General features: G+C 45.1%; 1 protein-coding gene across 2 annotated transcripts in view; it reads right to left on the reverse strand.

Moving 5' to 3' along the window:
* The window catches only part of CMTM4 (CKLF-like MARVEL transmembrane domain containing 4), a 48,270-nt gene extending 36,651 nt beyond the window's left edge, over positions 1-11,619 (reverse strand). The window contains exon 1 of one of the 2 annotated variants that reach the window (XM_006863586.1): positions 11,440-11,619. In XM_006863586.1, the coding sequence (XP_006863648.1) occupies positions 11,440-11,538 (99 nt within the window). In that variant the 5' untranslated portion in view covers positions 11,539-11,619. Of the gene's footprint in view, positions 1-11,352 lie in introns of both variants that reach the window. The other variant, XM_006863585.1, reaches the window with a different exon arrangement.
* Between the last annotated feature and the right edge of the window lie 6 nt (positions 11,620-11,625).

Below are 11,625 nucleotides of genomic sequence, written 5' to 3' on the forward strand. Positions count from 1 at the left end.
AAAAAAAAACTGACCTTTCAGTGTCTAATCCTACAATGTCACAAGAGCATGAATTTTAGAAAGTTCCATCAGATACGTATGTTTGAGTGTCCTTGTACAAAGAATATACACTGAGGATACAATATCAGATGCATTGGTACATCATCAAAGGAATTATAGATGACTATATAAATGGATGGAGTCCTGGTGTGGTGCTGTGGATTAATGTGCTAGACTGCAAAGTCAATTTGAACTACAAGGTTGGTGGTTCAAGCTCACCAGTTGCTCCCTGGAAACCCTCTACAGGGTCGCTAAGGGTCGGAACTGACTCGACAGCACTTAACAACAACAATATAAATGGATAATACATGAAAGGTAGTGAATTAAAAAAAAAAAACACTTTGTTTTCATTTATATTAATTCAGTTGGAGGCTCAACAGTAGATTTTATATAGCTCATTAGACAAAAAAAAGAAAAAACACAGCTGTTGATAAATAACCAAATACCTCCTGGAACTAATTGTCTCAGTTGGAAGGATCAGGGTCATGCATGGTCTCGTAGGACAATCCAGTCAATTGGCATCAAACTATTTTTAAAGATCCTGTTCTACCTCCCAGTTTGATAAGTAGTCTTAAAAAAGTTTGCAATAAGCCAGCTAAGATACAATGATTGTTATCTTTCCACCTAGAACAGAGGAAGATGGAAAGCCAAGAATCTGAGAAGCAACTGGCCTACAAAGGAATAGCTCCATGATACCGTGTTTCCTCTAACAGGAGACCAGAGAGCTAGATGGTGCCCAGCTGCCATTGCCAAACTTTTCCATCAGGGACACTGTAGATGGATTCTGCCAGGAAGGGAAAAAATGTGGAACAGAACTTTAAATACTGTTTTAAAAAACAAAAACAAAACAGCACAGACTTATTGAGTCCATTGAGGCTGGAACCCCCAAAGCTATTGCCCTGGGATATTTTATTCCTTGATGTCATCTTTAAACAAAAGAATGTCATCTTTAAAAGTAAATGTCATCTTTAAAATGTCATCCTTAAGGATCGGGCTATTAAAAAAATGATATGAGAAGGGCCCACAGTAACTCTAAAGCCTAGATGCGAAGCTTCTGAGGCAGAAGTCTCAATCAATGGGGTGCAACACTGTGAACCATGTCATCAAGGTCACTGAACACGTGTAGAAAGCTGTTGAAAGGGAGCATGTTTTGATGTGTATATATTTGCCAAAAATTAAAATTAAATTATATTTAAAAGAAGAAGAAGAAATAGAGAACTGCACAAAAGTGAGGCTTCCCAGAATCTCCCCCACCTGGCAATTAGTCATTCCTTGTGGGTTTCACTTTTCCAACCAACCTGGCAGCCCCCTGGGTCCCCAAAGTCCAAGACCAACAGCTGAAGGATTTTCCAAAACTCCCCATGAAGGTGGGGCTTGCTCAGCATCTCCCCAAGACCTTATCAAAACCACCTTCCTGCCACACAATGCTGTCAGACATTTCAGGACCACACAGTCATGTAGAGTATTACTTGTGACAAGTAGGGGCTTTCCTTCCAGTTTCAACTCCACAACGACAGTCAGGTTCAGTACATTTACTTGGGTAATTGTCTGGGGTGGTTAAACATCAGTTAAACATTAGACAGAAACAACACAGGCAAAGACCTGATCTGTCCCCAGTCTTACCTGTATCTAGAAAAGTCTCTCTCCCAACAATCATATAAAGGATAAGACAGATAACAGAATTCACAGAGCTGTCCCACATCTGGCTTCACAGAGAAGGAGCAAACCCTTAGCCTACAGCAGCAGGAATGCCCAGGGGAGAGAAAGACAGCCTGCTGCGCAGGTTCTAGGGACACCAACCAACAGAGCCATTGAGTGGATTCCAACTCAGTGATCCTTATGACAGAGTAGGGTCTCTAGGTTGTCACCTTTATGGGAACAGACTGCCAAGTTCTTCTTCTTCCAAACCACTGGATGGGTTCAAACAGCCAACTTTTCACTGCACCACTTCGTTGTCATCAAGTGTCACTGAGTTGGTTCCAACTCACAGCAAATATAAGGTATCCAAGGAGCAGCAGGTGGGTTTGAACCATCAATCTTGTGGTTAGCAGTCCAGTGGTTATTCTACAGCACCACACCAGGACTCCACACCAGGGATCCTTAACCAAAGTGGGTAGCCACAGGCAAGTCCTCCACCACGGAACAAGGGAGGGGCTCACATGGATGCTTCAAAATCTCCTCTAGACTAGTTTCCCATTTGTTTTGAACTGTCTGAATCTCCACTACTGCATACTACACTCTCACCTTCAGTAGGAATTCTTGCTTTTCTTCCTGGATCTGGGAAGTGCTCTGTTCTCATTAACACATTAAAGTGAACTTGAAGGAGTTTTCCACTGTGAATACTGAACATAAACTCTCTGCAGGTGTCTGTAGACTTCTTACAAAAAACCCAGAGTCTGTTCTGACTCCTAGAACAGAGCAGAACTGCCCCATAAGATTTCTGAGGCTGTAAATTGTTTCTGAAGTAGATCGCCACATGTTTCTCCTGTGGTGGGTTCCAACAACTGACTTCTTAGTTTGGTTCGTTCTGTCGTGCACAGGGTCACTATGAGTCGGTACCGACTTGATGGCACCTAACAACAACAACAATGTGCCAGATGGGATTTCCGTGGAGCAGCTGGTGGGTTTGAACCACCAATCTCTCAGTTAGCAGTCCAGTGCTTATCTCACAGCGCCACACCAGGACTGTACCACAGATATAGGGGTTAGGGTGTTTGGGAAACACAATTCAATTCATAAGGTAGTTTAGAATCAACTGCTTTTATCATAGAGGATGGGCATGGCGGGGTCAGCAGACAGGTGGGGAGGAGACAGAAGGTGGCGAAAGGGACACAGGGCCCTGCTTCCCCCCACCCCCACCCCCCAGTCCACCTACTTCCAGGGTATCTCCTGGCTGGGTAAGACCTCACAGCAGCAGAAGCTGCATGTCATTGTGGGGATAAGGGGGTTCCAGTGAGGATGAGGCCACAGATGTATGTGCAGGAACCCAATGGAAGTGGTGGCCCAGCACATAGCCAGATGGGCAGAGAACCATCAAATCACATTCTTAATTTAAAATTTTCGACTTGACATATTAAAAAACAAAAAAATAGGGAATTAATTTTTAACAATCTATTCTACTTAATTCCAATATAGCCAAAATATCATTCAACATAGAATCCTGGTGTGGCTAAGTCCTGGGAGGATAAGCACATGACCTCAAGGTCAGTTTGAAGTGCAAGGTCAATGGTTCAAACTCATCAGCAACTCCTTGGAAACCCTATACAGAGTCGACATGAGTCGGAACTGACCCGACGGCACTTTAACAACATTGCAAATGCTCACTGGTCACAGATGGCTGGTGGCTATTATGCTGGACAACACAGAGCTGAAGGCTCCCATTGCTTTCAGAAAATCCACCTTCATTAACGCAAAAGCCTTTCCCACGCTCCCCACATTCATCTAACCTCTTGCCCCTCCTGTCCATATCTTTACCTGCTGCCAAACCTGATTCATGGCCTTACCCCTTCCAGGATCTGTCCCTGACTCCCAGTACCTCTGTGTTCCTTCTCCACAACACGCAGCACACCTCATTCCAGGTACCAGCACTTCAACACCTCACATGAAGATACCATTTCACATGACAGGCCAAATGCTTCCCCACCAGTCTTGACTAGAGCACCTGCCTAAGGTAGTCAGAGTGGTTTGTGTTTTTGTCTACCCCTCACTGTGGGGTAATGCGCTGGACTGCAAAGTCAGTTAGAACCGCAAAGTTGGCAGTTCAAGTTCACCATCTGCTCCTTGAAAACCCTATATAGGGTCACTATGGGTCAGAATAAACTTGACCTTGATGGCACTTAACAACACCTGCAAGCTTACTAGGAGTTCCTTGAGGGTAAGGATTTTTTTCTTATTTCTAACAGTACCTGGCCCAGCCTAAGCACTTACACATATACAAAGGATGTTGTTGTGAAGTGCTGTCAAGTAGTCAGTTCTGACTCACAGCGACCCTGCATAGGGTTTCTCAGGAGCAACTGGTGAGCTTGAACCACAGACCTTACGGTTCAAACCGACCTGGTAGTCCAGCGCATCAATCCGCAGTGCCACACCTAGATTTTTTTGAAAGGGACGGAGAAATACGTTAGCATTTTTACCAACATCTCGGTACTATCTCTGACCTAGATCTACCTATAAGGTTAATTTTTGTTGTTAAGTGCAATTAGTCAGTTTCAATTCATAGTGACTCTGTATAGGGTTTCCAAGGAGCGGCTGGCGGGTTTAAACTGCTGACCTTGCAGTTAGCAGTCCAGTGATTACCCTACCAGCCCAATGCTTCTACAATATCACACCAAGACTTCATAAAGTTAATCAACATTTGTTCTCAAATTCCAGTCATTCCTCATTACCTGTGGAGGAATTCATTTCAGAATCCCTGCCCCACTTCAGATACCGAACTCCACAGATGTTCAAGTTCCTTATGAGTCACATTTGCATATGACCTACGCACAATTTAAATCATCTCTAGACACTTATGAGTCCTGGGATGGCACTGGACGGTTAACACTAGGCTAGTAACCACAAGGTTGGCATTTCAAATCCACCAGCAGCTCTTAGAAACCCTATACGGGGTCATTAAGAATCAGAATGATTCAACACAGTAACAACAACAGATTACATAGAATATCTAATGCAATGTAAGGACTATGTAGCACTTTATGATTCCTTTTCATCTGAAGGATTGCTTTGACTTCTTAATTGCTGCCCCCGACAATATTTTCAATCTATAGTTGGTTGAATCTGAGAATACAGAACCTGTGGAATTGGAAGGGTGAATGATATACATTTTTGGGTTTGGAGAACATGGTGGTGGTGGTGTGCCCCATCTAGTCCATTCTGACTCACAGTGACCCCTTTATAAGTTTTTCAAGGCTGTAAATCTATACAGGAGCAGAAAACCTCATCTTTCTCTGCAGAGCAACTGGTGGATTTGAACTTCTAACTTTGCAGTTAGCAGCCCAATGTGTAGCCACTATGCTACCAGAGCTCCTGGATAGAACACGGTTGAGTCATTGTTCTTGGCTCATTTTTTTTTTTTTTTTTAAACACTGGGTTTTAAAATATCTCTTAGCCTTAAACTGTTTTTCATAGCTGTGCTGGAATAAACGGGAAACCACAAAAATGAGGCTTCACTGCGCCAGTCATCAAATCACAGTAGCAATAAGGAGCCATCCAAAACCATCCATGTTTGACCAAACACTAGACATTTTCAATGTTTGTTAACCCATGTAACTCTCTAATGTAACTGATCATTCGGAAATTTCAGGGTCAACATTTGGCTTCAGCCCTCTCTAACCTTCCGGGTGGATTGTGGACCTCCCTCCTCAGGCACTGTGGGGCTGCTGTTCCTTTGTTTTCAACAGAGAACTTTCTAAAAAACAGCCACTATGCCCACCAGTCTGAGTTCCAGCCAAGACTTTTCCTTTACACAAATCAACAGAGTGTCGCCTCGAAAGGTTCTCAAAGGAGACTGGCGTGGCAGCTCAGGGGCGAACGACCTTTCCTTTGGACTTGGGTATCCGAAAGCCAGCTTCACTATAGTCAGTACAGACTCCTCAGCTTTCACTGGACACCATCCTAAGAAAAAAGCTTAGCTTTCATAAGTGTCTTTTATGGTTCCCCTGCTTTTACAAAGATCTGTCTCTTAAGCAAAAGTTTCTGTTTCTTAAGAGCAGTTGATAACTCTTTTCAAATTTGAAGCTAAAAAGAGAAAACGTTAATTACAATGGTGTTTTGTTGCCATACTTTCTTCCCAATATTTTCTACTTAGAACAGGTCCAGAGGTTCCCAATCACCATATCAAAGATCTTAAATAAATATAATAATATGTGCTTATTTATATGTAAATATATGTACTGGATTGCTCACCACAAGGTCAGTGGTTCAAATCCATCAGCTGCTCCTTGGAAACCCTGTACAGGGTTGCTATATATCTGAACTGACTCAACAATACTTAACAATAACATGTAAAAAGATCTATTCTTTCTCCCTTATACATTCCCATCCTGTCAAATAATTTGATCTTAAAAACTGTGTCCAGTATAATTAATTTTTTCCTCTAATTTATTAAAAATCACGTATATTCAACAATTAAGCATACCCCTATAAAGAAGAGTACAGCCTTCAATATGGATTGCATCTCAATGTAAAGAAAACAAAAATCCTCACCACTGGATCAATAAACAACATTCTTATCAACTGAGAAAAGACTGAAGTTGCCAAGGACTTCATTCTTCTTGGATCAACTATCAATACTCATGGAAGCAGCAGGTAAGTAATCAAATGACGTATTGCATTAGGCAAATCAGCTGCACAAGACCCTTTTTAAAGTGTTGAAGAGCAAAGATATCAGCTTGAGGACTAAGGTGCGCCTGACCCAAGCCATGGTATTTTCAACAACCTCATATGCATGTGAAAGCTGGACAGTGAATAAGGAAGACTGTAGAAGAATTGATGCTTTTGAGTTATGGTGTTGAAGGAGAATATTGAAAAGTGCCATGGGCTAACCAAAAGAACCAACAGATCTGTGTTGGAAGAAGTGCAACCAGAGTGCTCCGTGGAGGCCAGGATGGCTAAACTTCATCTCTCATACTTCAGACATATTGTTAGAAGGGACCAGTCTCTAGAGAAGGATATCAAGTTTGGTAAGGTGGAGGGAAGGTCAGAAAAAAAGAGGAAGACCCCCAGCAAGATGGACTGGCAAAGTGGCAACATCAATTGGCTCAAGTGTGGCAATAATAGTGAGGTTGGCCCAGGATCGGGCAGTGTTTCGTTCCGCTGTGCATAAGGTTGCTATGAGTCGGTACCGACTCCAGGGCACCTAACAACAAAGCACTGTTTTAGGCACTGGGGAGAGCAGTAAAACTTCAGCACAGAGTCCCTGCTCTCATGGAAGGGACACTCAAATGGGGTGCAAATGCTGTGGAAGAAAAAAAGGTGAGACAGAGTGGGGACAGGAGGGTGTCCAGTTCTAGACCCAGTGGTCAGGAAAGGCCTCTGCGATGACACAACTTTTGAAGAGCCACATGGGTACTCTGGTGCACTAATATGGGGCCCCTGGCGACCCCATGTGTTGCAAAGTAGAACTGTGTTTTTCACAGGGTTTTCAAGATTGTAACCTTTCAGAAGCTGATCGCCAGGCCTTTCTCAGGAGGCAGGCTTGAACCAGCTACATTATGGTCAGTAGTTATGCAGTTAAACAGAAATGGTTTGGTTTGTCGGTAATAAGGAGATAGAAAGCAGAATAAATCTGAAGTACAAAAACTGTGAGTTATGAGGGATGCTCGTTAAAATATTAATCAAAGCCTCAGATCTAAAGGAAAAAGAGCTCTGGTGGCTCAGGGAGTTCAGCCTTGGGCTGCTAACCACACGGTCAGTGGTCTGAACCCACCAGCTGCTCCAAGAAAAAAAGACAGAACAATCTGCTCCCGTAAAGATGTATAGCCGTGGAAACCTATGGAGCAGTTCTACTTGGTCCTACAGGGCTGCCATGAGTTGGAATCGACTTGATGGACAAGAGTTTGTTATCTTTTATGGATCCATGTGAAACAAGAATCACAACTACATAGATGTAGTAATGGGGGTTAAGGGGATCCCACAGGACCCCACTCTGAAAACCAGGGGCAGACTCCATCATTTATATGAGAAAATAAGGTCACACACACACAAAATATGGGGATGAGGGCTGGGCCCCCTTCAAGTGAGAATTTTTCACACAAGCATCTTCCCCACCAAGGAAAACTGCTTACAAATAAGACTGTGGTTGTATGCCATTGAGCTGATTTTCTACTCAGAGCAACCCCACTAGACAGAGTACAACCACACCCATCGAGTTCTCTTGGCTGTACTCTTTCCCAGAGCAGGCTGCCAGACCAGTCTCCCTCAGAGCCACTGGGTACATGCAAGCTATCAATATGTTGGTTATTTGTTGTTGTTGTTGATAAGTGACGTCCAGTTGGTTCCGACTCATAGCGACCCTGTATGGGGTTTCCAAGGAGCAGCTGGTGAGTTTGAATCACCAACCGTGTGGTTTAAACTGATCTTGAGATCCAGTACTTTACCCCATAGTCACACACTTACCTGTTCCACCACCAGAGCTCCTGATTTCAGGTTATACAAAGTCCTGAACAAATGTAGTATCAGAAGTTCAGTTGGGCTTGGGAAGGGATCAAGAAAGGAGATGGGAAGTGACAAGGGCCCCTCTCCTAGGGGTCCTTTCAAAATGGCATTTTTAAAAGTCTCTCACTCACTCGAAGAGACAAAGAAAAACTTGCCCATAAGCGCAATGTGTTCCCCAAAATCACAGAAATGTCCTTGGTCTCAAAGTCTCCTGCACTGCTGTGTGGAACAACTCAAACCAGACTGCCGGGGTTCAAATCCCAGCAGTGCACCCACTAACCTTACCCTGAACGGAATCACCATCACCTGTGTGCCGACATTGACAGTGCAGACACATCCTAACTGTCATGCTTGCACCACTAAATGAGGGCTGTGATTACTACTCATCAAGGAGCCTGGTGGAGCCGTGGTTTAGTATTGCTAACTCACCAAGTGCTCCCTGGGAGAAAGATGGGGCAGTTCTATTCTGTCCCATAGGGTCACTGTGATCTGGCTGTAAGTCAGCTGAATCGACTGATTCAATAGCAAAGGGCTTTATTATTATTCAGAAAATCTTATCCAGCACTGAGGTTATTAATGGTTTTGGATGCTAGTACTCATGTGAGATTTTTAGTACCAGAATGATACAGAATTGTACAATAGGAAAATGGAATTCAAAAATAAGTCTCCAACTTTGTGACTTATTTTTGAATTCCATTTTCCTATTGTACAATTCTGTATCATTCTGGAAACCGGTTAAAATACAAATTGATTTTTAAAAGTCTGGGATAAGACCTCAGATTCTGCATTTCTACTCTGCAAGCTCTCAGGTGATGGCGAGGCTGTTGGTTTAGGATCACACTTTAAGTGGCACAATCTATGGAGTGGAGCAAGCCACACCACACACCCGCACAAAGTCTTCATGCAAACTCAAATTTTTCTTAAAAATCATCGAGTTAGAACTGAACTGTATTTTTGATGGGATTCTGAGCTTTATATAACATCTTGTTGCTATTGCTAGTTGCCATCAAGTCAATTCTGACTGATGGCGACCCTGTGTGTGCAGAACAGAAGTGCTTCATAAAAGCCTACTTCCAGGCTGCGACCTTTCAGAAGCAAATCGGGTCTGTCCTCTAAGATGCCTCTGGGTAGGTTCCAATCATGTGTGCTGCCCAAGGACTCCTTGTAACATCCTGTGGGGAGTTTTCTTCCTAAGCCTCCTACTTTTTATCAAGGGCGAAAAGCACAAATATACAGAAGACTGGTGCAACTTGCCACGCCCTTCAAGTGAGTCTCTTTCCTTCATGCTCCCCTACACAAAGCCTTGAGATTTTCAAATTCTAGAGATGAGACAAGTGGCAGAGTAGGCGGAGATCTGAAGGCCTAGGCCTAAGTTTTTGCAAATGAAAAAAGTCTACAACCAAATAGCACCTAACCAAACCAAACTCAATTCCAGCGCATGGAGATCTTATACGACAAGGTAGAACTACTCCACAGAATTTCTTTATAGAAACAGACTGCCACAGCGTTCTCCCAAGGAGCAGTTGGTTCAAAGTGCCAGTTAGCAGCCAATCAATAGCTTAATCACATCACCTGGACTCCTACGGACCCAAAGGCAATGATAAATACCACTGGCTTCCATCCCTGGCCTTAGATGACAGTCCCAGCAATGAAGCGCTAATTCCCATTTTGTACAAATACTGTATTTTAACTTTCAGCAGTCCTTGAAGTGACAAGTTCTTTCAAGCTTGCCAAGGGCAAGTTCTATTTACTTTCAAAAACCCAAGGAGTAAACAAAGGAAGGTACTTAACACAGCCCTGGGTCCAAGTTCCTTTTTGATTCATTTCAGATTCTCCTTTCAGTACTTCAGTAGTGCCTAGCTGCCTCTTCTAAAAACACACCTCCCCCTCCATTCTTCGGGTTACAGAACCAGTATATCTTTTAGAGTATTCCAGTGAATAAGGTCAATTTACAGTACTAGAGCTGGGTCACCTGCTCAATTTATCTTTCCAAGAATACCTTCTGGTAATAAGTAGAACCAACCTTTCACCGAGGAGACAGCTAAAACAGTATTATGATTAAAAAAAAAAACAAAAAAAAAAACTGAGAGCTTTATTTAATGGGTGTCGACACATAATACTATTCCTAACGTATGTTTATCTGCACACTCAAGTAAACACTAAAAGACTAATGCTTGGAAAAAATTAAAGGCACGTGCACTGCAACTCAATGCAAATGGCTTTTCTGGCTGCGAAGTCTCTCTAGTTTGGCTGAGGAGCAGCGGAGGAAGGCCTAGCTGGGTCAGTCTTTTCTGAGCTGGACCATGGCCTGTCCACTGCTCTGAGAGGCCTGTCACAAAACCACAAGACAAGGGCAGAGCCCATGGCCCTGATGAACATCCTGAAAGCTAAAAATAAGGAGCCTGAGAAATGAGCTCCGCTATGAGCAAGTCCAACAGAAAGTTGTCTGTTTCTCCAACACTGACTGCCCTCCCAGAGTGATTTAATTCTGGGTACCAACTGGACAGTGCCAACCAGCGGAGGAACTCAGGGATGCCCAGTCTGTCTTCTCAGTGAATTGCGAGGAATCCAAATTCTGCCGTCGAAACTGGAGACTTGGTGGGCAGACCTGAGTTCTATCTACCACAGTAACTGTAATACATCTCTCATTCAACTAATGCAGATTCGGGGTCTACGACCCGCGCGGCACTCAGGTAGCGATTGGGGAGGAAACCGCGCCGCCATCATTCCCCCCCCCAGCAGTGGGGATGGACACAGACCTGGGCAGTAAAGAAAGGTGACGGTGGTGCGACCCCAAAAACCTGCCACAAACTGCTATGCCCAGTAGTACCCAGGGGACAGCAGGGGTTCCCGCTGGGCAGCGCACACCACCGCGTCCTATATATACAGACAGGTAGGCCCGGGGTCAGGTGACCAGGTAGACGCACACACCTGAGAACAGGAGCTGAATCTAGCAGGCTCGGGCTGCGGGCAGAGTCCTCAACGCCTGCGGGAAGGTAGGCAAGGAACCCCTCGAGGGAGAGGGGGTCGGAAGAGCAACCCCGGGAAGCGGGGGGCGCCGCAGAAGTCGGCCGGGCCTGAGCCCCCTGTAGCGGGCGCGGGGAGGGAAAGCGCGCGGCTAGGCCGCCACCCGGCACCTGGGGCCCCGCCCGGACCTACCACTTGGGCGACCTTGAGGCGGCCGTGCGCGCCGCGCAGGTAGTTGGGATCGCAGCGCAGGCCGGCCAGTCCGCGGCGCTGGTTCACCGGCTCGGTGGTGGGCTGGTATGGGCTGCTGGCGCCCGAGATCATGGAGGTGCTCGAGGCCTCGCCCTCGAAGCCGTCCAGCTCCTCGCCGCCCCGCATACTGCCGCCTGGCCCGGGCCGCCTTGCGCGGCCGGCTCCCGCGCACGAGCGGGCGGGCTCAGCGGGGCTGCCGCATCGCCGCCACCG

Source organism: Chrysochloris asiatica, unplaced genomic scaffold, assembly GCF_000296735.1.
Source record: "Chrysochloris asiatica unplaced genomic scaffold, ChrAsi1.0 scaffold00055, whole genome shotgun sequence".
NCBI classification, from domain to species: Eukaryota; Metazoa; Chordata; class Mammalia; order Afrosoricida; family Chrysochloridae; genus Chrysochloris; species Chrysochloris asiatica.